Source organism: Crocodylus porosus, unplaced genomic scaffold, assembly GCF_001723895.1.
Source record: "Crocodylus porosus isolate Cpor-Errol unplaced genomic scaffold, CroPor_comp1, whole genome shotgun sequence".
NCBI classification, from domain to species: Eukaryota; Metazoa; Chordata; order Crocodylia; family Crocodylidae; genus Crocodylus; species Crocodylus porosus.
Genome location: NW_017728918.1, coordinates 71,610,222 through 71,634,734, shown reverse-complemented (window position 1 = coordinate 71,634,734; position 24,513 = coordinate 71,610,222). Strand labels below are relative to the sequence as shown.

Sequence of the window (24,513 nt, the reverse complement as noted above, 5' to 3'; positions counted from 1 at the left end):
CACCTGCTCCCTACTGCCTCCCCCACTGTCTGTCCCACACCACCTGCCCCAGTACTGCCCCCTCTCATCGCTTCTCCCCACCCACCTGCAGTAGCATGGGGGATGAGTTGAAGATGATCCTCCAATAATAAGATTGCATACATGGAAAATTATAATAAATTGATAAATTTTCTGTGTGTCAAATCTACTTACTGGGGGTTGTCTTGTATTTGAGTAAATATGGTATTTAAGTGAATTATTGTGAGGTTGCAATTTGTTTTCATCAAAACATTCAAAAAAGTTAATATAAAAAAGCAGGAAATACTGAATGATTAAGTAAAGAATTGAATTTTGACTTGGTCTTTTTTCAAAGAGAAGTGAATTCTTCATTAAATACAAAAAATGCTTTTGTTTTTTATAGGCTCATTCATGGACATCACGTCTACAAACACTAGTAACAAGAGTGATGCTAACATGGAACCTGCTGACATTCAAGGAACTGCTACCAATGATACCATTAAACGCTTAGAATCAAAACTAGCCCAGCAAATGAAAAATGCAGCAAAGCAGCCAGTAAGCAAATCAGTAAAATCTTGGGCCTTAAGGATGATACTGGTATTAGCTGAATTAAAAAAATAAATATATGGTTTTATAATAGGATGGAAAACTTCTTACCTACAGATTTTTATAACAGGAACTCAAACTATTCTGCATCTATTAATGATCCATGGAGATCTGCTGTTTCTTCATTTGCAGTTGTTGTAGAGAAACAGTTTTCCTGGTACAAGCTATTGCGTAGCTTTCCTTATAAAAGAAATGTTGAGCAGACATAGCTGTCTTCCATAGATGGAGTTCCAAGGAGAGGAAAGGTACCAGTAGTCACCTTGGGAGATCCTGGCCTCTACTAAAAGAAGGAAAAACAAGGTTCTCCAGAAGGTACTTGAGTTAAGGTAGACTAGAGCTCCAGCCAGCTCTCAAGCATGTCCATGGTAGATGGTACGAAGTGCAAGGAGCAAAGTAGATTGTTCAAGAGAGCAGAGGCAGGCAGGGCACAAAAATGACCAAAGGGAAGCTGTCCATTTTTTTTTCAGAGGGCACCCTCCCAACCCCCTAAAATCTAACATTGTATACAGCAGTAGTGCTCAATTTATTGGCCCTCTGGGCCAGATGAGTGGTACAAGGCCAGTCCATGGGCTGGATCAGGCCCTGTGTGCCAGGATCAGACCTTGCACTGCCTGTACCTGTACACCAATATTGGGCCCCACCCAGCCTCACTTGGTCCCCGTGTGCCAGGGTTGGGTTCTGGGATCCCATACTGCCCCCACATGATAGAATCAGGCCCCACAAGCTGGAATTGAGTCCTGTACCACCTGGCTCTGTGTGCCAGGATTAGGCCCGGTACTACACTATCTAGCCCACAGGACTCCCCGTGGGTCTGAAAATTTTGGATCTGTGTGGTATCCCACAAGCCAGATGACACAACACTGGAAGCCCAATCTGACCCACTGGCTGGGGGTTGAGCACTCTTGGTACGATGGAGTGCCTTTTTTTCCTCTCAAAACTGAGAATCTGAAAGAAAGTTTAAATGAGAGAAGGATAAGAGTGGATGCAAAAGATTTATATGAAATTACAAATAATATCAAGAAGATAAATTGGGGATCTCTAGTAATAATACATGATCAATGAAAGTTGAATTCAACATACTTGAGGATGAGAGGAATTATTTTTATTATAAAGTATCAGATTTACCTGTTAGAACTCCTTATCTTAAGCTAGTACTGAGACCAAAAGATTGGTATTTGAGAAAAAGTAAGAAAATATAAAACTGAGTATTGGGTAAGCTAGAAAAAGAAAAATCATTATGGTTCAGCATTGTCCTAATTCTTTTCCCATTGATGCAACTCATTTAGTTCAGTTTATACATTTGCAGTAATTAAGTTGGTTTTGTTTTAAAAAAAAAGGAAAGGTTAATTTTTAAAAATTGTGGCATTTTGAAAATATTTGTTGCATAATATAGTGACAATTTTTCCCTCGCCATGGTTCTTTATCAGTCTGCTCTAAATATAGAGGTAAGCTCAAAAATCAGTTCTTGGGTTGTCTAGAAACATTTTTTTCTTTTAAGTGTGACACCTGTTTTTACAGGGTGACCCTGGTCGTTTAAGTTTACCTCCATCTCGTGGAAGTAGTGTGGAGAGCTTGTCTGATGTTCGTGGACGACCACAGTCAACCCTTGTTTCAGGGGAAGGCGCTAAGAGAATGAGTGCCGACATGTCTGAAATAGAAGCAAGAATTGCTGCTACCACAGGTAAAAAAAATTTTAAAAAAGGAGTGGGGGGAGCTTCCAAATGTACATATTTTTGTTCGAGGTTTGTTGTTAAGTCTTTTTTTTTTTTCATTAAAAGAAAATGGGCAGGAATTGAGACTTGCATGGATTCTTTATTTTTACAGTATGTCTGTTGTTTCAGAGTTGATATGAAGCAATCTACTTGTTTCACATTTGGGCTTTTGGCTACAAACAAAAATTTGGGTTTTTTTTATTCGATTGTTACATATCAGCCTTGTTTCATAAGTAAAAGTTTGTCCCTGCTTCTGAATGGATGGTATGCTCTTGCCATTCTTATTTTTTATTATTAAAATTACATTTCACTTGATACAACATTCAATTATTTTGGAATGCAATAATGATTTTAAAGTACTATTTCTAAATAAATTACTTTATTATTATTTTAAAGTAAATTGAAAAATACCTTTTCAGAGAAAATATCTAGATGCTCAGTTTTGTACTTACCTTAAAGAAAAGACTAGGTACAAAGATAATCTTTCAGTTTCTTCTTAAAACTAAAAAGTAAAGTGTTTTAGCCGTGTGTTTCACCAGGTTTGCTTCAGGTAGTAGTCTTTCTTTTATGTGGTGGGTCTTTGATGCAAGTTTAGGATGCAGGCACAAACACAGAATTACATGGTGAAAATACCATGTAGGTATTTGTGTGGGTGTTTTTTCCAAATAAGCAAATTATAGATAGTGTTTCACTGTGCCTAGCAACCAGACACTTAGTCCCTCTTCATAGCTAGTTAGCTTGTTTGCAAACATTTATATTTCATGTGACTATGAAAAAGACATTTTTATTGACTATAGCTCTCGATTTAGAGAATCCAAACAAATTACATGAGGTCAGACCTTACCCTAGTGAGCCAATAGTTTTCCATTACTTAGAAAATTGGGAATAATAAGGTAACACTTTTTATAATATGCTTAACCTTCTGATTTGTTCACAACAGCTGAAAAGCAGTTGGTTTTTATTGTGTTTATTATCGTGGCAACCTCCAAAGATTTTTTGTGATGTATAGGATGCCATGTTACCATTCCCTGAAGAGCTTAGTCTGACACTGGTGTTCAACCTCCTGGTCCTAGGGGCCAGATGAGTGGTACTGGGCCAATGCAGCACTCAAGGTCAGTCCACAGGTGCTATCCAGCCATGCTCAGACTTGACCCTGTGCACCAGTGCGATCTAGTGCACTATATCAGCATCCTGCTTGCAAGGCTCCTCACAGGTCCTGAAATTTGGCAGCAGGATAGCTGCAATAAATGCTGCCACCAGTACCCTGCTGACAAATTTTCCGACCTGTGGAGAAACCCACAACATGGCCTCAGTGCTTGATCTGGCCTGTGGACTGGAAGTTGAGCACCCCTGGTCTAAAATAAGAGTGCTTCCAAGGCTTCTGGTTTATTTATTTACTCTTGGACTCAATGCTGCAGTCAGTTCTCTAACACCCTCAACCTGTAGTATACATTTATGGAAGGTCTCACCAGCACAAAAGGCAACTGCGTACTTAATAGAGGCATTAAAGGTTAAACGTTTAAACAATAAGTATATTTATACTGGTAATGCATTACCAGTTAATGTTTAGTATGCGGCTCAGTCTGGTGGGAAAGAGAAATGGTGCCTCAGGAATAAAGAACATGGGAGGGCAGGTAGAAGAAGGGAGCAAGAAGAAGGGGAGGGGTGAGAGGGGACCAGTACCCATAGCCTATGAGGTTAAAGAGGAAAACAGCAGCATAGCAATGACTTTTCACTTGAACAATTAGCTGCTCATTGAAAAGTGCTCCCTCCCAATCAGCACACCAGGGGCTGCAACAGGCTGGGAAAGTTTCATGTGGGCTGTGTGGTCTGGTAGAGCTTTCCACTGCCGCCGCCGCCTCCTCCTTGGGCAAAGGGCCTGGAGAGCAGCTTCCAGCAGCAGCTGTGTCCAAGCTGCTGTATTATCAGTTAACTGTTTAACCAATATAATTAGAGATGGTTAAATGGATAATTTTTTAAATGATATTTACATCCCTAGTACATACTTAGTCTGCTTTTGTTGTTTTTTTTAAAAATGCTGGGCCATTCTAAGCCCTCACTGGTATAAAAACGAATGCAACTCATTTAACATTAATGGAATTAACCCTGGTTCTTATCCACGGGAGCTTGCAGTTTTCCCCATTTGTTGTTGTCTTAACTAAATTCTAGATACAACTAGAAATAATTATCTAAGTGTATGTTAAAGTTAACAACCCTCTGCCTTTCTCTTGTCTAAAGTTCATTTGGACTAAGCCAAGTGTAACAGGAAAGCAGAATTTGCGTCAGTCAGCACCAGGCTGATAAAAATCTGTTCAACATCATCTTAAACATGTTTTCATGAATTTTGTTGGTTAGAGTTAAAATACCAGTTTCTTTATCTGGTTAGTTATTGTTTCAGAGGACAAAACATAGAGATACCGAACAAAGAAATTGGATTGGTAAGTGGAGAGGGGTATTGTCAAGAATAAATAATTGAAACGATATTTTAAGAATTGCCTCATCTTCTTGTTCCACCTATCATTAGACTTGCCATAGAAACAAATCAGATAGCACACATTCGTGTCAAATATTTTTGGATTTTTTGGTGCATGTGTGTGTATTAACTTAAAATATGCTACAACAGTCTGCTTTGGGAGAGAGATTCACACACATTTTAATGGGAGTTCTATATTTAATCTTAATACAGGCCCTGAGTTTTACCACCTCTTCCTCCAGCCTCAAGAGACAAAAGGAACACTTATAGGTTTATTTTATACTGTTAATGTGATTGCAATCCATAAACATTTCTACTTTAGCATGAAGAATTTTTTCCATTAATTTCATAAGTTTATGAAACAGTGCACTTTCCTCTAGAGCAAACATTTTCTTATTGTGTACCCCCCTTCCAGATTTACCAGCTGCCTGTGTACCCCTATCAACATACATTTTATATTTTAACTCCTTAAATTCCAATTACTATTATAATAAAAATTTAATCCATTACGCACTTTCTCCTGCATACCCCCAGAGATGTCTTGCATACCCCCATGGATATATGTACCACAGCTTTGGCTCCCCTGCTCTAGAGTATGTAGGTTGGCCCAGAATGTTCAAAGTAAAAAGCATTCACTCATAGAACCCCATATACAAGACAGAAATAATCCTTCAAATCTGGTAATGAAGCAGACATCTTTGACACTGTTTAGATTTTACTTTACAGGCAATTACAGTTTATGGAAATGAAACATCCAACCTGAAAACGTAAACTTTTTGATAAACCAGTATATGTCTGAGACTAAAACAAAACTACAGAGGCAATGTGTAACTTCTAAAATAATCAGGGATATATATATTTAATGTGCAGGTGAAGTGGAACAAGCAAATTTGTCCTGCATTCTTATAATTACATTTTTAGCTTTCCCTTCCTCATTGCCATGCTGCTTTCTTTGTTGAGTTTTGTGTTGCTAACTACAACTAATTATATTGTGTTCGTATTGACAGCTATTTCTGTGTTTGCTTTTAACAATTGCTTAACTGTTTGTAAGCATGAATAGACTATGCAGTTTATTCTGCATGATGTTTTGCATGAAATATAGTTTAACAAAAGTATATGAAAATTGCAGTGTGATATATTTTTAATAATTTTGCTGTTACCATTGTAGTTGTTTGCATGTGTATTGTATATGTGTATTTTTTCAGCCTATTCCAAGCCTAAACGAGGCCATCGTAAAACTGCTTCATTTGGCAACATTCTGGATGTCCCTGAGATCATCATACCAGGTATCACAGACCAGGTGAATGGGCCTATTGGCTAAGATGCTGGGATAATGATCAGATTTTCAAAAATACTTTTTGCTCTGACATATAACATAGGTGGAGACAATACAATAAAATTTTCCATCATCTTTTAATTTAAAAGAACTTGCCACTCTCATTTGCTTCTCTCTCAAAGATAGGAATATGCCCTTGCTGGCTGGACTGAGGTTCCTGGTTTAGACTATTTTACTTACAAATTTCCAAACCAAGCCTATACGGTACAGTGTTTTATTATAATATCCCTCATCTAATGAAAAGTGGGCTTAAAATTGAGATGAACTTTGTCCAGTGGTTCATACAGCCTTGGTCACAGTCGCATCTGCTTTTATAAATATATACAGTATTAGCAGAAGAAAAATCATTTAGATAGTATTAGATGACTTTGCATGTGTGTTGGGCATGTTATATTAAAATACACATGCTACAAATATTTTTTCTAATAAATATAGTAACTTTCAAAGCCCACTATTAAGCATGCTCCCCAACTTTTTGCAACATTCTTTCGACTGCCAGTGTTCCTTTTGGGTACTGTCATATGTATATCAGTAAAAATTGTGCGCTTAAATATAGTTTATTTTCTCTGAGAAGGCGTTTGTACAACATACATATTAAATTATAAAAGTAGACAGATTTTTCTCATTAAAATGTATGCAAAGCAGGTTGCTTGGTGAAATCTGTATTGCATATCACTTTTACATGATTATATATGAAATAGCAGTGCTATGTAGATTTAAATTTTTAGATCTCCAATAATATAACCTGTTGCTATAAACAGAAATGTTAGTGGGTTTGTATGGGGAAGGTAGAATGAAAGTTGCAGGGACAGAAACACTTAAAATCTGTTAACACGGTGCCAAAATGCATTGACATAAAGCTCACAAAACTCTGTGCCGTTATACCACTATGTACTTATTTGCATAACAAATAAGCACCTGTAAAGTCAGTAATTTACAGAATTTATATTTCAGCCAAAAGTGAATTATTTCTGATTATTAAAATTGCTGGAAAGGATTGATTGTGTGTAGTGGCAGAGAGCAGCCACAGAGCACTTAAATCTAATTCACCAGATGAGTTATTAGAATTTAAAAAGTGAATCATGATTTGGTTTTAGGATTTTGCAGGCCAACTGGAGGCAAAGAGGGGGAATGAAGTTACTTACTTAGACATATGACAGCATCATACTCATAACTCTGTTATGTTAAAAGTTCAGCCCATATTTTTAATTTTATGTAAATGTACTCCAGTACACTTTTTTGGGTAATTGAAATAAAGGTGAAGTAAAAAAAAAGCTTAAATTCCAGCTTACTTTCTTCATCTTTAAGAAATACTGAGTTGCAGATTGTTGCAGTGCAGTGCAGTCAGGTTTTCCACTGAAGACCTCAAGATGGCAGCCCCAACATACTTTTTTTACTCTCTCTTCCCCTTACTCTTCCTTTTCAAAAAGGCTTTGGTAGGTTAAATCTTTTAAAGGCTTGCTTCTTTACTACCTTTTCTTCTTTTTCTTTTCAGATTTCCTCCAGCTGAGGTATTTAGTAAGATTATTAATAGCAATATAATTTGAATAATTCTTAGCCAAAAGTTTTTTATAAAATAGACGTACAGATCCGATCGCAAACCTCTGAAATACAGTACTCTCTAGGTTAGAATATCCTTATGTAACCCTTTGGGAAATGGTCAGAAACTTTTCAGATATATCAGTTATTCAAATAAACCTTTCAGAGGAACTTTCCATAGTGAGAATGCAGAATAGAGCTGGCCAAACTAGAATTTGGCTAGGTACAAGGACCAGCACCCCTGCTTTTTTGTACAAGAGTTACAGATTCTTAATTGACCATAAGTAGTTAGACGAACTTAATTTTGCATCCCATCCAAAAAAAGCCCCCTTATAGATTTTGCAAAGAATATTAAAACAAATAGCAAAGTTAAAAGACAGAAGAAGATAGGTAACTGTGCAGTGAGCATGGGATAGACATTTAAAGGTACTATAGATACAGCCCAAAATCTTAGGGAATGTTTTGTATTTGTTTTCACTAAGAAATGATGCAGTGGGTCATGGTTAATGAGGATATGGAAATGGGAATAAGATGGAAACAGAACTCAGTAAGCTCTGGCTTGGGGAGGAAGCAGATAATCTGGATGCCAGAATTCTGAAATAACTACCATGAAATCACAGCTCAGAAAGCAAATATTTTCACAAATCTTTCAAGTCCAAGTGGTACTGTATGATTGAGAGAGCAAATGTTAATAGCGATGTAGAAAGGGGAGAAGGGGAAAGTGATCTAGACCAACAATCAGCAATATATAGTCCATCAAGCCACTGTTTGCAGGGTACAGATATGTAATGTTTTCTCCACCCTCAAAATTTGTAAGTACCTTGTTTGAGTATAGATTTCAAGACACTGACATTTCAAATTCATAAAGTTTAATTTTGCCATTATTACACAAAGCTAACTCAATAGTAAAATAGATTGGCATGACTCATTTCCAATTTAATATCTTAGGTAGTTGATATTCCAGTGTGTGCATAACTAGGTTAATGTGTAAAACTCACTTCTTGTTCTCAAAATTTTATTTTAGAATGCAGGCATAAGCAGTGCAAATCAATATTTTTAAACAATTAGATCCTCAGAGATTTAATAAATACATGTTTTTAAATCAAGTATTAAACTATATTTTGCAGAGAACTTAATAAAGATAAGTAGGCAAAAGCAGCAAGACTTCTGGAGAATACTATTTTTTCTAACTATACCTTCTGGCACTGGCAACTCTTCAGTGTTTTATATACACCATTTTCATATAAGCTATTTTTATGGTGGGGGGGTTATAGTGGCTGTATATTACTCAGGAACACCTAAATTAATCTAAGTTTGTGAACTGTTTTGACAAAAGGAGGTGCATCTGAGAGTGAATAAAGGAAGAGAATTTGAGCAGCAAGAAACAAGAAAGAAAATAGGTCAAAATCGGATCAGTGGAAAGAGTGTCTTGTTTCTTCAAATATAGACAATAGGGTGCAAAACTTTTTTTTGAGAATAGGAAGCACTTCTCTAAATGGTATGGGCAGAGATTATTTGTGTAAGAATTTTGCAGCAAGAAGGCAGGAGACTGAGAGAAGCCATTCACCTGGGGAAGGTACAGTGTGATAAGGTGGTGAACAATATGAAGAAAAAAGTACTGAGGAGAGAGTTAAATTGCAGGGAGGAGGGAATACAGTGCAATAAGAGGAAAGAGAGTGAAAGGAGAGAGAAGAAAAAGAAGAAATGGGATAAAAGAACACCAAGGAGGAGTGAGACTGGAATGAGAGAAAGGAAAAGGCAGGCAAGCAGGTAGAAAAAAAAAGGAAAAGAATAAAATGGGTTGGAAAAATGAAGAAGGCAAATACACTGGAGACTCAGCAAACAAAGTAATAGATGGAGGAGTTCCTAGGCAATATTTTGCAGTAAACAATCAATATAATGATTTATTATTTAGACTTGGTCCTTACATTTAAGTTTATATTGTGTTAGTGGCAGCATTGACCACGGAATGCATATGGTATATTTTCATTGAAATCCTAAGTGAATCTCTCAACATATGCAATACATAAATTCTTTGGTCAACAGTCTGTTTTTATTTAACTTTCCATGTTACATAATATGCCACTGAACTATACATTATATCTGTCATTCTTAGGTTCTGATTATATACATTCTGTTTTAATCTCATTCTTTTTTTTGTTTAGATCTTTTATTAAAAGATTTTTTTTTCCCTAAAAAGTCTGTTCCAAAAAACAGTTTTAAAATAAATGTAGAGCTATGAACAAAGTCCATATCAATTGGGAGTAACGGAGTGGAAGATATGTAGACCAGGAATAATTATTTAAAATGAAAGGAACATTCATGTTCTGATGTTCATATACTGAAAGTAACATTAATATTGATTCTGGAGCAACAAGTATTTGTTGATCTGCAGTCTTTGTTTTCTGCTTTGTCTGATCTGTTTGGCAGTTGTCTGCAGTAGCTATACTAATTAAAATGACATTGCGTAGCTTGCTTTTGCCTCCATATTGCTAGCTTGAAATCTGTTCAACTAAAGGCATAGACTCACTACGGTTCTATTAATCCTCTCCCTTTGTACTGTCCCCAAAAGTGTTCTTTTTTTTTTCTTCTACACCACCCTGGGTTTTTTTGTTGAGTTGTTGGAGGGGGGGTTGGTTTTGGTTTGGTTTGGTTTGGGGGTTTGTTTGTTTTTTTTTAACTTTTTGGCTTCCACAGTCTAATGTTTCAGGAACACATGTGCTGGGTTCTTTAAATTCACAAATGTTGCTAATCTGAATTGAGAATTCCAGATATTTTTTGCAAGCTTCTTTCAGCCAGGCTAATTTTAGAATGGTGCTGTTGAATGAAATGCAAACATAATTGTTGGATCAGCCGTGGGTAGATCATCTGTATCATGAGTACCAAGATGAGTTGCAGTAGCTAGATAAAATATTAGAGGAGCATAAATCTTCAATTAATGTATAATTTTGTTTTGATATGGCTAAATAGTTATTTAAAATGCAAGAGTGTAATAATTCTCACAAGCTATTTTCATTTAAGGATCTGTATTAGCTTTACAAACGCTCCTTAGGTCTAATAGCAATTTTTCTTACATAGGTAAGTATTTATTTTCCCAAATTACAGATGCAGAAAATTGAAGCTACACCTAGATCACAGAGTGCCTCGTCTAATTAGGGATGTTGGCTGTCTAATTAGGGATGTTGGTCTAATTATTTGTCCAATTGGAACACACTCAAAGTTGCTGCACTGCTCCACATAGGCTGGCTGCAGAACCAAAAGGAGTATAATCTTCTTACAACACTGTAAGATAATTGTCAATCTGAGTGATACTGCCAGTTAGCTTGCCCTGATATTAATTGGCTCAATACAGCTACACACCGTCCACTTAAACTGTGCAGGGCAGTCTGGTACATTTCTGGGCACCGCTGATGAGCTTGGTAAGTCCATGATCTGAACAAAGCCTGAGTCACTTGGACGTCTGTAACAAGGTTATGGTTGGTCAGAAAAACATAACTCTGATTCTAGACTTCCCTGTCTCTTTCCTGAACTTTTGAACTGTTCTTTTCCCTTTGGTATTTTAAGCGATTATAAAATTATAATGGTTTGGTAAAGCTAATGTGAGAACTTTGTATTTTGGTAGTTTATTTTTAAAATGCACAGGCCTGTCACGTTACAGTAGTAGGAAAATCTAGTTAAACGTTTTAATCTGTGATTTCTTAAACAGTGTGTATATAGAAGATACATTAGTTGTGTTTTTGTTCTGATTGATGTGCAGATTAAAATCTTATGTCCAGAAAACCTCTAAGTCATTGAAATGATATCAAACAAAAAATTAAGAGTTTAAAAAAGTCTGCAGCTTGTTACAAAAGATTGACTGGGGAGCTGCGATAAGTGTTCAGTGCTGCAACTGTTATGGTATGTGTTCCAAGCATTACCCACTAGCAGAAGTTACGTAATGCAGACCCAGGACCAAGAATTTTGAGCATTGTCAGCTGTTACTCAAAACGTTTTTGTGTTTCCTTTTGGACAGCTGACCTGTCATCTCAAGAGACCATGTAAACAATCACGTTAATAAAAAATCAAAGCACCAAGAGAAATTCTATTGCATAATCCATGTTATTTCTAATGGAGACTTGGTTTCATTAAAATTTCCTTGATCGACTGGCAGTGTTAAATTTTAAACTTTTGATATAGCTGTCAGTGGCGGATAATTGCTAACAGGTGTAAGGAGAAGAAGGAGGATTACAGCATTGTGCTTTGTAGATTGAGATAAAAAAGTGACTTAGATGGAGAACGGCCTTCTTCCCTAGTTTTCAGAATATGATAATAAGAAATAGTTTTGCTTATAATTAAAAGACTTGACATAAACACTTCCCCTTTTTTTCTATATGTGAGAGGAACATAATGCAGTCAGAAGGCCTTGCCATGTGTTGCTGCTTCAGTATGTTAAAAAAACCAACAGGTTAGAGCTGGCTGCGTGTTATCTTAGCAGTCTTGCTTTAGAAATCCCCATAACGTAACGCACTTGAAATAGATGTCGTCATCAGCTCCTGCCCCCAAGTACTAAGCCTGCTCAAACACACGTGACAGAGGATGTTAGAGTAGAATGCAAAAGCTATTCATGTGGTTGGAGTGATTATTGTGTTAGGATACACTTTCTGTTGACAGGCCAGCACTTTTTGAGTTAAAATTCTGCAGCTGTCCCTCTCTCTCTCCTCCTCCCCCCCCCCCAACTTTCTCTCTGTGGATTTGTACAAATTCCAAGCTCCTGCTGCAACAGTTGCACCCTTCTTATTTTGTTCCTGAGCAGATTTCATTGTTTTGTGTTGTCTTTTTTTCCTATCAGGAAACGGACAGCAGAGGCGTAGATCCATTCAAGACCTTAGTGTTGCTGGAACAGAATCCAATCAGGTAAAATCTTTCTTTACTATATGATTTCTTATTGGAAAGAACTACTCTCTTAAAATTTCAGGTTAGATGCTGCTCTAGAAAGGATTTATGCCATTAGGCATAGTTCAATTTGAGAAAATGTGGGTTTTGATTGTTTTGCATCTAAAATAAAATTTGAAAGGGTAGTTTATGAAAGAAAGCTGAAGTGAGAAGTTTCTTCTTTGCAGTTCACATATCCAGCACATGTAATTTTTATTTACAAAAAAACTTGCCGGAGTGACCGTCACATAATTTGACTTAAAATGGGTGTTACAAAGGAAGGTGGTCACAACCCGAAAGCATGCAGAAAGATGATTACTGTGGTTTGCGTTTGTCAAGAAATTGTAATGCGTATATCATAGGATTATACTTCACAGAATAAAAAATTAATAACAAATTTCATCGTAATATTAAGTTCAAACTTAAATAGCTCCATTTATTGAGAAATATAATACACTTGAAAAATATAGTGTGGCTTCATTATTAAGCTGTTGTTATCTTAACGGAGTATTTATTAATAGCTTAATTTTGTATCTGATGTCCAGATGCTGTGGTGTAACAGACAGAGTGCCATACTGTGAATTAATAAAATTAAACTACAAACATCTCAAATGAACAAAGTGTACACTTAATGGTGCATCAACTTTGTTTTGATTGGTTAATTGCTAACTTCCCAGTTTCAGTAACTCTCAGGCTGATGATTAGGGTAAGATTCTAGTGTAAGGCTTTGTTGTAGCTCCACTAAAGTTTGGACATGGAAAATTAGTAGTTCCCTGTGTTAATTAAATTAATTAGGTTACAATATTAGAGAGTCTGGTGTGGTAATCCTAAAAGAGGTGGTAATCATGGAGGTGCTAATATTGTGTAGCACCTAACAACATTCTTAAAAGGATTTCACAGCACCACTGGAGTGCTATAGCCCCCTGATTGAGAATCACTGTTTTCTTTATATTCCTGCTAAATAATAACCCTTTTGACCAAGGGTGACAGAAGAAAGCTCATTCATTCCCACCATCTTTGGATGATGCACTAAAAAGCAAAATGTGGGGTTCATAGTTCTTAATATTTAGTTACTTTCTCTTTATACCTCCTCCAACCTAATGAGTTGAAATTCAGAATCTGAATTTCATTTCATTTCATTTGTTTTTTAAATATTGAGTGTTACAAGTCTGAATCAAAGCACAGCATGCAAGATAAGCAGAATACAGTAACTTACATGGGATGGAAAGTACACTCTGGATGTCATCTTGCATTGTCCATATAAGTAAATTACATGCTTTTGCAGTCTTGTTTTTTGAGGGGTATATATGTGTGTGAGAAGAGGGAGATCTGCTGAAAGGAACACTAACTTGTAATACAGTATTAAAGGCTGTTTATGGATGTAAATAACTCTTAGATCCCTGCAGATAGAATAGTGAGGCAGTGTGGACTCTCCATCAGTGGAGGTGTTCAAGAAGAGGCTGGACAGCCACTGGTCAGGGATGATCTAGCTATGCCTATTTTCTACCATGGATATTTCCCATGCTTCTGGGCTTTGCTGGTTGCTTCCACCTCCCCCACCACCATTCCCTGCCCTTTTCTGCTATGTGTGTCAGGCTGTTTTTAAGCCTCCCTGGAGGCATTGGATGCTGGCTACAGCCACGCCTGTGGACTTCAACTGGCGTGTACCGATTCTCCTGCTAGGAACGAGGCCAGAGATTCCTGGGCTAAAAGGTCCTGCCCCTCTGCTTAGGGTCAGGCCAATCACCATATTTGGGATCAGGAAGGAATTTTACCCCATGGTCAGATTGGTATGGGCTGTGGGGGTATTTGCTTTCCTCTCTAGCATTGGGCGTGGCCCTCTATCTGGGACCTCTTGAACATATATCGTCAACATTTTAAAGAAGCAGGACATTGCCTGCCATGGTTCCCCTGTTTTACAAGTGGCAGGTTAGGGTGTTAGGTCTATGTTGTGTCGGGATTGATGGTATTCTTATGTATGTAGTGTTTAGATTCTGGTTATATGGGATGGTTTGGATAGGAATGATCCTGCCTGAAGCAAGGGTTGGATTAGATGTCTTGTGAAGGTCCCTTCCAGTCCTACTTCTCTGCGACTATGATAAAGGCAAAATGGGATCTGATTGCACAGTCCACACAGTCACACTTCCTGCCATATCACACATTTGTAGCAGGAGGCATGATTGTGAGACCAAACATCAGATCCTATTGTAACTTATTGTTGATGGAGGGGGAGCCCAGGATAGAGCACCATGCACTCACACAGTTGGGAGCTCCATCAACTGAGCACACATGGGGGCACACCTGGCCACATGTTCAGTTAATGTTGTTATAGGAGCAAGCCTTAAAGTTATTAGTTAGAATAACTTTGTGGCTTATTCCTTGTTTTATGATGCCATTAATTGCTTTAACTCATGGTTGTTACAGCTTAAGACACAATTAACTAGTAATGTGGCAGCAGTCTTACTTCTCACTGTTCTTGAATCTTTTAATGAAATATTCAAGATAATGATTGTAAGAATCCTACTACAGAAGTAAAGCAGTTTATTGTAACACATTTAGAAGTATTCAGTGCTCTGATCATTTTACTTTATCTCTCCTGTGCCTGATACCAGTTATAGATTATCCTTCCCAGTGTGAACTATCCCTTGCCTTTCTCTTCTGTCATTGCAAGTGTCCTTTTTTTCTACATTCCAGTCTTTCCTTATGCTCCTTCTCACATAGCCTTCATTACTGAACAGCAGGGATCCTGGTTTTGTTTAAAAATCCCAGGTTCTCCGATTTTAAAAACCCCAAATTCATATATACCCCAAAACACCATATATATAGGTATCAGTTGAACACAATGTTTTATTGATATATTTACAGTTTTAAACCAATTTGGAAGCCTACCAATGCCTTAATCAGTAAAATAAAATAATTTCTAAATATTTATATATTTTGGCATTGGGTTTTTTATCATGGAAAATCAAAGCTCCACCTTCACCCACCAAGACATGGATCCAACTGTAGCTTTCCCCCCCACCCCAACCACTTTTGTGGCACTGAGCAGCCTTGATATGCTGGTGCCCTGTCCCTGCTATTGCCCTTCATCCCTAAGCCACAGCACCCTCCCCCCAGCCCTGCTGGTGGCCCTCACTTCTGACTTGCAGCCCTCAGGCCCTACTGGGGCCCCTTATTCCCAGCCTACAGCCCCTAACTCCCGTCCTCCTGCCCCCAATCCCCCAATGTGTGGGGTGGGAGGGGCACATGGCCCCCTGATTTGTGTGCCAGCAGCGGGCGTGGGGCTGCAGCCTGGCCAGGATTAGCACAGGCGAGATCTGCATCTGCAGCCCAGTGGGCAGGACCCAGCACAGAAGGGGAGTGCGGGGCAGTGAGACTCAATGACAGTGCTTCCAGCCACACCACTAGCATCATGAAGAGTAATGGACTAAGGAGGGGCCACACTGCCTTCACCTCCTCTCTTGCCAGCCACTTGCATGCTGGGCTGCATCTCTACCCCACACCATGGCCAGCTGCCACCCCTCTCCTCAGGCTGCCAGTGCTGCCTCCCACTTTACCTCCCTTCCAGGGTAGAGCCATGGCCTGAGGGAAGCAATGGTGTTAGCCGGGCCATAGTGTGGGGTAGAGCCATGGCCTTCCGCCCAAGCTGCTGGCAGTGTGCAGGTGAAGGCAGTGCGCTTCCTTGCTGATCATCCTCCTCCCGCTCCCCCACAGCCCCATAGCAACCCCTTGCAAGCTGAAACTCTGCTAGCCTGCAAGGGGAAACCTGCAGTTTCCGGTGTTTTTCTCTGGCAGATGAAAAACCTGCATCCCTGGCAATCGGCAGCAACACTGCTAATAGTTCACACCCAACCCTTTAAACCCCTCTTTTCAACACTTTTATATTTATTGCCAGTGAAATTGCAGATAAATTCAGCATACCAGCTATCAGATCTTGTAAGGGATTTGTCATGAAATACTTTTTCATTGTCAGTCTTAATATCTTTCATTAGGAACACTTTTCTGGTCCAGAATGGAATTTCTGGTCTGAAGAAAAAAGGAGAGATCAATATAACCTGTAATAGCCAATATGCTTGTGATTAGAGCACTTACTTGGATCATATGATTGAAAAGGAAATCAGAGTTCATTGCATTTAACTCTGTACACATACACGGTTCACTGTTCCTCATACATGGTATAGCTACTGGGCTGTTAATCTGGTCTGTACATTTCCCTGCCTTGAACAAAGAACATTATTTTATACAAAAAAGAAACAGTTTTATACCTACTTGTATGTAATACAAACTATACCTGATACTAGTCCGAAACCAAAAAGCTCATAGTTCATTGGGCTGGGTTTTAAGTGTTTCAAGGGCTGTAGTGACTCCACAACTCAGTGCTTCCCAGTATGTGTGTGTATTCCAGATACCTCCACCTCTCCCCCCACCATAGGATCCATGTACTAATTAGCCCCCCACATGCACACACACGACTGGAACAAAGTGTTCTTCTCATAGGTCCTGGCATCCTCCCAAATGCATGTGCAGATGAGGCACAGGGCAGCCTGATGCAGTTCCATCTCATGGTGGGTGGGGCCACACTGATTACAGTCCACACTCATGTGGCAGGCTTAGGGAGGGGCTGACAGAGATGAACTGTGTAGGGCCCTGTTTGGTGGTGTTTGCCAGGCATTTACGGCTGGTGAAGAAATGGCAGCCATTGAATATGGAAAAGAAAGGCATAGCTCAGCTGCGGGAGTGAAGAGGAAGTAGAAATGTATTTAATGTAGTGGCTCACCACGACTTGGAAAAGAGTAAGCACTGAGGAGGACTGCATGCAATGGGCGGTACCATTTATGTATTAAAATAGCCTGCACTAGCCTGTCAGCATGATGGTGTCAGCCCAGGTGATTGTACATACCAGACATGGGAAATCCCCTTCTTCTCAGCCTTGAGTGACTTGTTGTCGAGGGTGGAGCCCTGAGCATTGCACTGCTTTTGAAGTATGTAAAGACTCAGAATGTAAATTACCACTTCAGTGGCAATGGGATTTGCAGCTTTTATTTTCTGTGATAAAATAGTAAACTAAGCTTAGCTTCCTTAACTCTGTTAAGGAACTGTTGGCAACCATTAAATCGAATTCACAATTTATTTTCAATTGGGGAAAAATACCCCTGAAAAAAATAAGTATTAGATCATATAAAGCAGTTAAAAAGCAAAGATGGGAGGGTGGGGAAGTTTAAATGCACAGATGTGTGCATACTAAATGTGATCTTAAGATAAAGCTTGTTTAATTCCCTTTGACACTGGGGAGAGCACCACACACTAGTTACACAACCTCCATTTTGAATATGGGACTAGATTGCCTTCTATTTTTGTTTCCACATTGAGAGAGATTCTGCAGAAGGTGGTGAGAAATTCTGCCAGAAAACAGTGTCTAATAAACAGTGTCCATGTAAATGGAGTAGCCTTGGACAAGGGGGTAGTTAGTGCCTGGAGCAAAACCAGTTTTTGAAGCCCCAGGTAATAGAAACAAATCCAAAGATCTGGTGAGGGCATGATTGTCAGGTGACCCTTGGATGTTATAAAATAAATCGTTGCTATCTAGTCATTTTAGAGGGGCAGGATGAAAGGAATTTGGGTTCAGAGGGAAGAAAAAGACTATTCTAGAGAAAAGGCTAAGTATAGGAGAGCAGGCAGGAGGAAAGAATCCTGAACTGTGTGGTAGACTCTTACCTGAGCACTGAGGACCCTCAGGAATGCCAGTGAAACAGAGTTAGGGAAATTCACGTAGACATCTATTTTAAGAGCCTACATCTTCCCTTTTTATGCTAGCTAAATTTAAAGCATGATTGAGTTTTTGGAACCATTATAAAGTCGGTGTCCATCTGCTTCCCCTCCTCAGGGAGGCAGAATTTATAATTCAGCTACTCTGTACCGGGTAACCACTGGAGCAGAGAAAGGGAAGTAGTAATATGTGGTGTCTAGGGCAGCTGGGCATCAGGGTCCCAATTTTGTAAGAGTGGCAGAAAGTCTACACCCAGGAGGTATGATGGGGGTATTAGAGTCTGAATAGTGGCTGGTGCCTGATTGGCTGCCTCAGGAAGTTTACAGTATGTTACCAATCACAAACATATTTTTAGGAGTATGTGGCTGGGGGGGTTCTCCCATCACTTTTTGATAAGTATCTTTTAGCAGGAATGTGCAGTGCTAAGCATACACATGTCTTCCCATTTCTGGTACTTAAAATCTGACTGATGTCCAAGAAATGCTGGGATTATGTTGGTGCATCCCAGTATAAGCATAGCAAGATAATTCATTTATCATGAAACTTCTAAAATATTTTTCAGACAGGAACACATCATACCTATAGTCTAATAAAAGCCACTTTCAAATAGCCAGATTCTTTTCCTAGTCATGCACCACTGAAATTGTTTACTGTATTTCATGACTTCATATACAGGCCATGCAACTTTTAAAAATATGGTTTTTTTCTGTCCATACTAAGATTCCTCCAAATGTATAACCCAATTATTCCAATATGTTAGTAGAATTCCATTTGGAAGATTCTCTAGTGTGTATGTAACACAGTCCTCTTTTTGGACATACAAATTCAGTCTGATATGCAGAATAGTTAATACAGTAAAAATAAATTAGAAGCAATTCAGGATGCAGTCTTCTATCCTTTGTTGTATTTTATAGTGGGCTATCATAGAATACAAGGCTGATGGATGAGTGTCTAACTCAGTCTGGCAACTCCTTTATCCTTAAGGATGCAAATTTGGTTCATCTGTATTTGCCTATATTTGTTTCAAATGAAAAAGCAGAATGCACTGTCATAAAAAATAACTGCTAAGATTGACACCTAAAAGTTCAACTTCACTGAAGGGATGAAGTAGAAATAATTGCTTATTAAATAAAACTTTTTCACAGCTTTTTTATTTTTAAAAATCAGTTGTACTGAAGCTGAATACATCCATTTGTATAAATGTCTCCATTGCACAGGGAAGCAAGTTCATTTTTTGCCCCCAAAGCAGTATCACCTTTTAATTACTACAGTATAAAATTAGCCTTCAAAGTCTAAAATGTTCTAAAGGGATTATGATTGATTTAGATGCTTGGATTTCCCTGTTTTTACCTTTTAGAAGGTCTAAATTGCTATTATAAACACCTTTCATTAAAATAGTGTGAGAGCTTACCTTTAAGGATCTCTGGTGTTTGCCTCTTACCTTAACCTCTTAAACTCCAGCAATGAATGGGAGAAGCATATTGTACTTTGGACTAACAGATCCTTCAAGTGTAAAAACTTGTTACTCTTTGCATTTTGACTTGACTGACATAAATATACTTGTAACCCTAAAACTAGTATGATACATTTGGAAACTAGTCGCATAATTAAGTCCAGTTTCAAAGTAATATATAGTTTTGAATTTAAACCATAGCAAATTTAAATATTTAGAGACACGTAATTAAGATAAATTCATAGCCCCAAAAATAACAATTTTGAGCAACATCATTTGATTTACTTACAATTTCAGTTTAATGTTTCTTTCAGAAAATGGGTGGTGAGGTATTGTCATCATTTATTTAATAAAGGTTATATATCTTATTTTAAATCTTTCATATTCAGTATCTCATAAGAGGGTAGTCTCAGGAGGAAGCTAGAATCCATCTTGAAGTCTGTGCTTTGAGAAGTACATGGATGGCTTAAGGCTGTCTCTCAGCATCTTAAGGGGGGAAAAGGTCACTTTTTGGAAGAAGTGGGGAAATGTGTACAAAAAATGTTTATTATTCGTTTTCCCTTCATTTTTTAATTAAATCTGTTTCTCAGATTTTTTTAAAGATGAATTATGTCACCTTGATAACTTTAGATACATTCTTACACATGATTGCAACTTTAGGAATGTTTCCAGCTGTCTGAAGTTGCTGAATTTCTTAATGCTCAAACACTGAAATGAACTGGATTTGTTAGTACACGTTTTTCTAATCAAATGAAGTTAAGGTGTTTCAGTTGATGCAGCTTCTAAATATATTGTGAAAGTTGTTCTCTACAGTCATAATGTCATGCTCTGAATTCTATAGTTCTTTAACGTGGCATAACTTCATCTTTTTTATTTCTACAAGTTGAAGTGAAAGACCACTTGCTGGTATTTTCGTTTGATATTCTACTTAAAGGATTAAGTTTTAAATGAGGATGACTTTTTTTTTTTACACGTTCATAAAGTTAATAAAGCATTTCAGAATAAAAGGCACTATAGAAATGAAAGCTCACGTTTCCTCACATCAAGTCACTTAACTTTGGTTTGTAAAGTAGGTTTTTGAACTGGTCTTCCCTTGGTTTTTCTTTTCAGTGTCATGTGAGAATATAGCAAGGCTTTTTAATTGAATTATTCTTTTTCTTTTGTAGGAGAGTAGAAACAGCAGTAGGTCTTCTAGTCCTAGTGTGAGAATGATCACTACCTCGGGACCAACCTCTGAAAAGCCAGCTCGTAGTCTTCCATGGACACCTGATGAATCTACAGGTGATGCTTTTTGTTTGTTTTTACCTTTTTCCTATCTAAGTTTCTTTTAATTGATCATTTGGATGTATAAACACTACAGGAAAAATCAAGTAATTGCTTTTAGTCATTAATCTATGTTGCATTTCATACACTGGGTATATAAGTTCTTTAAGCAGACAGTATTAACCTTGTATTTTGCTTTTTATAGATTGTATTTAATTTCTACAGGCTATTATAAATCAAATATTATGCAGAACTTTTTTGAACATCATTTTCTCTACTACATTTGTCAAACACTCTGAAACATTACTCTAGTATTCTAGAAGCCTAAGTCTGTCTGTCTGTGACACTTTGTTTGCACTTTGATTGGCTGACGGAAACAGCAGTCAGAGTGCTCCAAGCATGGGGGAGCACCACCATGATTCCAAAGCCATGCTGAAGACTGGACAGAGGGTGGGGGAGCCGAGGCCAGCAGGACTGCCCTCAGCTCCCCCAGCCCGCTCCCAGCAGGTCATGCCAAGGACCAGATGGGGTGGGAGGCCTCGGCTCCCCCAGCCCACTCCCTGCAAGAGGCAGCTGCATGGGACATTAGGTGGCTGCTCTGTTAACCAGCATGCTGACTTGTAAGGGCTTGTAAGGAAAAAATAAAACCAGAAGTGTCCACCATGGCACTTGCGGTTTTGCAGATTCCCACAGCCCAGGGGAAAGCAACCTGTGCTGCCAAGCTCCCACAGCCCGGGGCATAGCAGTCTGCACTGGTCCCCACTCCCTGTCCCACGGGTCCCACAGGAGGGGCAGCGATGCAGCGGGAGGGGCAGCAACACCCCAGACACGGCAGGACAGGCAGCAGCCTGAACAGGCAAAGAGGCCTGTTTGGGCCACTCCGTTACCTGGCATATTTTGTTATCTGGCACCCTCCAGTCTCCATAGGTGCTGGATAACAAAGCTATGCGTTACCAATGTGTGCACATCCTCTACCTTTCAGAGGCAATGGGTGGTAGCCTGGAACCCAGTAATCTTTCTGTTGTGCCTATCCTGCAGAACAATGGGTCTTCTAGAGGTCCAACTTAAGATGAATATGGGTAGCATATTCAGCCCAGCAAAAATTACACCTGTTATAATTTTTTATGTTCTTGTAAAATATTTGTATATACACAAGATATTGAAAGGTGTTTTATAGAAGATGTAGCCAAAAAATTGTTTTGTAAAGCATTGTATACATTTTGCATGGGTGTCACTGGGGGTTTCCTGTTATGAAATATGGTGAAGAGAAAATTACCACTTTTAAGTAGCAATGGGATTTTTAGCTTTTATTTTCTGTGATAAAATAGTAAATTAAGCTTACCTTCCTTAACTGTTGACAGTCAGTAAATCATATTCACAACTTATTTTGAATTGGGAAACATACACCCAAGAAAAAATAGAAGTAGATCATATAAAGCAGTTAAAAAGCAAAGATGGGAGGGTGGGGCGAAGGTATAAATGCACAGATGTGTGCACACTAAATGTGATCTTAAAATAAAGCTTCATAGATATAGGGTCGGAAGGGACCACGCAGATCTTCTAGTCCAACCCCCCAGCGTGGGCAGGAGAGAAAATGACCCCAGCTAGGTAATCGTCAAGCCTCCTCTTGAAGACCCCCAAGGTAGGAGCCAGCACCACTTCCCTTGGAAGTTGGTTCCAGATCCTAGCCACCCTGACAGTGAAGTGCAGTGCCTTCTAATGTGTAGTCTGAACCTACTCTCTAACAACTTATGGCCATTATTCCTTGTTACTCTGGGAGGCGCTTGGGGGAACAAGGTCTCTCCCATTTCCCGCTTGCCCCCCCTAGTAAGTTTATAGATGGCCACCAGATCCCCTCTCAGCCTTCTGTTGTGAAGGCTGAACAGGGTAAGGCCCCGTAGCCTGTCCTTGTAGGGTCTGCCCTGCTGTCCCCAGATCATGTGAGTGGCCCTCCTCTGGGCCCTCTCAACACTGTCCACATCCTTCCTGAAGTGCGCCTCCCAGAACTGGATGCAGTACTCCAACTGTGGCCTGACTAGTGTCGCGCAGGGGGGAGGATCACCTCCTTGGCCCTGCTTGTGATGCATCTGTGGATGCACAACAAGGTGCGGTTAGCCCTACTGACCGTGTCCTCGCATTGGCAGCCCACGTTCATCTTGGAATCAGTAATGACTCCAAGGTCTCTTTCTGCCACTGTGCTTTCAAGAAGAGAGTTCCCCAGCCTATAGGTATGCTGCTGGTTCTTACTGCTCAAGTGCAGCACCCTTCACTTGTCAGTATTGAATCCCATCCTATTCTCATTTGTCCACCCCTGTAACCTGTCCAGGTCCAGCTGTATCCTCTCCCTCCCATCTAGCATGCCCACCTTACCCCAAACCTTGGTGTTGTCTGCAGATTTAAACAGGGAGCTTTTCACCCCCTCGACCAAGTCACTAATAAAGAAATTGAACAGTGCAGGCCCAAGGACCGAGCCCTGGGGGACTCTACTGCTCACATCCCTCCAGGTTGAATATGACCTATCCACCACCACTCTGGGTGCGGCCCCTCAGCCAATTTGCCACCCATCTGACTGTGTAGGCATCAATGCCACAGTCACCTAGCTTTTTCATGAGAATGGGGTGGGAGACAGTGTCAAAGGCCTTCCTGAAGTCCAGAAAGACTAAATCGACTGCGACAGTGATTTTGTGATCTGATTGTAGAAGGCAATCAGGTTGGTCTGACAGGACCTGCCCCTAATGAGCCCATCCTGGTTGCCCCTGAGCATCATCCCCACTGCTGGCCCTTCACAGATGCGCTCCTTGATAATCTTCTCAAAGAGCTTCCCCGGGATTGAAGTAAGACTAAAAGGCCTATAGTTGCCCAGGTCCTCCCTCCTCCCTTTTTTAAGATGGGGACCACATTGGCTCTCTTCCAGTCATCTGGCAACTGGTCAGAGCAACACGAGGGCTTGTAAAGCCGTGCCAGGGGCCTCACAATAAGCCCTGCCAATTCCCTCAACATCCTGGGTTGGAGAGCATCTGGACCTGCTGATTTGAACATGTCGAGCCCCTCCAGGAGTTCTGTAACTCGGTCCTCCCTGACCCTAGGCCTGGCGGAGTCTCTCATGAGTCCATCCCAAATTTCGGTGGGGGAGTCCTGGTCCCTGCACAAAAAAATGGAGGCAAAGAAATAGTTAAAATGGTCTGCTTTTTTCTCTGACACAACCACCAGATTGCCTAGCGTATCATACAGGGGCCCCACATTACCCGGTGCCTTCTTCATACTCCCTGTGTACTTAAAAAAGGACTTTTTGTTATCCTTGATCCTTAATGCTAGCCCTAGTTCCATATCTGCCTTAGCTTTCCTAACAGCCCCCTACAGACCCAAGCGATGGAGATATACTCCTCTTTGGTGATAGCCCCCTCCCTTCCACTGGGTGTATGCCTCCTTTTTGGCAATCAAGAATTCCCGAATGCC

At 39.5% G+C, this 24,513-nt stretch overlaps 1 protein-coding gene across 5 annotated transcripts in view; it reads left to right on the top strand.

Annotated features, from left to right (window-relative positions):
• MAP3K7 (mitogen-activated protein kinase kinase kinase 7) overlaps positions 1-24,513 on the top strand; it is a 92,156-nt gene that overhangs the window by 58,073 nt on the left and 9,570 nt on the right. For 3 of the 5 annotated variants that reach the window (XM_019537764.1, XM_019537762.1, XM_019537765.1), the window contains 2 exons: positions 12,489-12,556; positions 20,961-21,075. In XM_019537764.1, coding sequence (XP_019393309.1) covers positions 12,489-12,556; positions 20,961-21,075 — 183 coding nt within the window. Of the gene's footprint in view, positions 1-390; positions 553-2,121; positions 2,285-5,993; positions 6,075-12,488; positions 12,557-20,960; positions 21,076-24,513 lie in introns of those variants that run through there. The other 2 variants (XM_019537766.1, XM_019537767.1) reach the window with 2 other exon arrangements.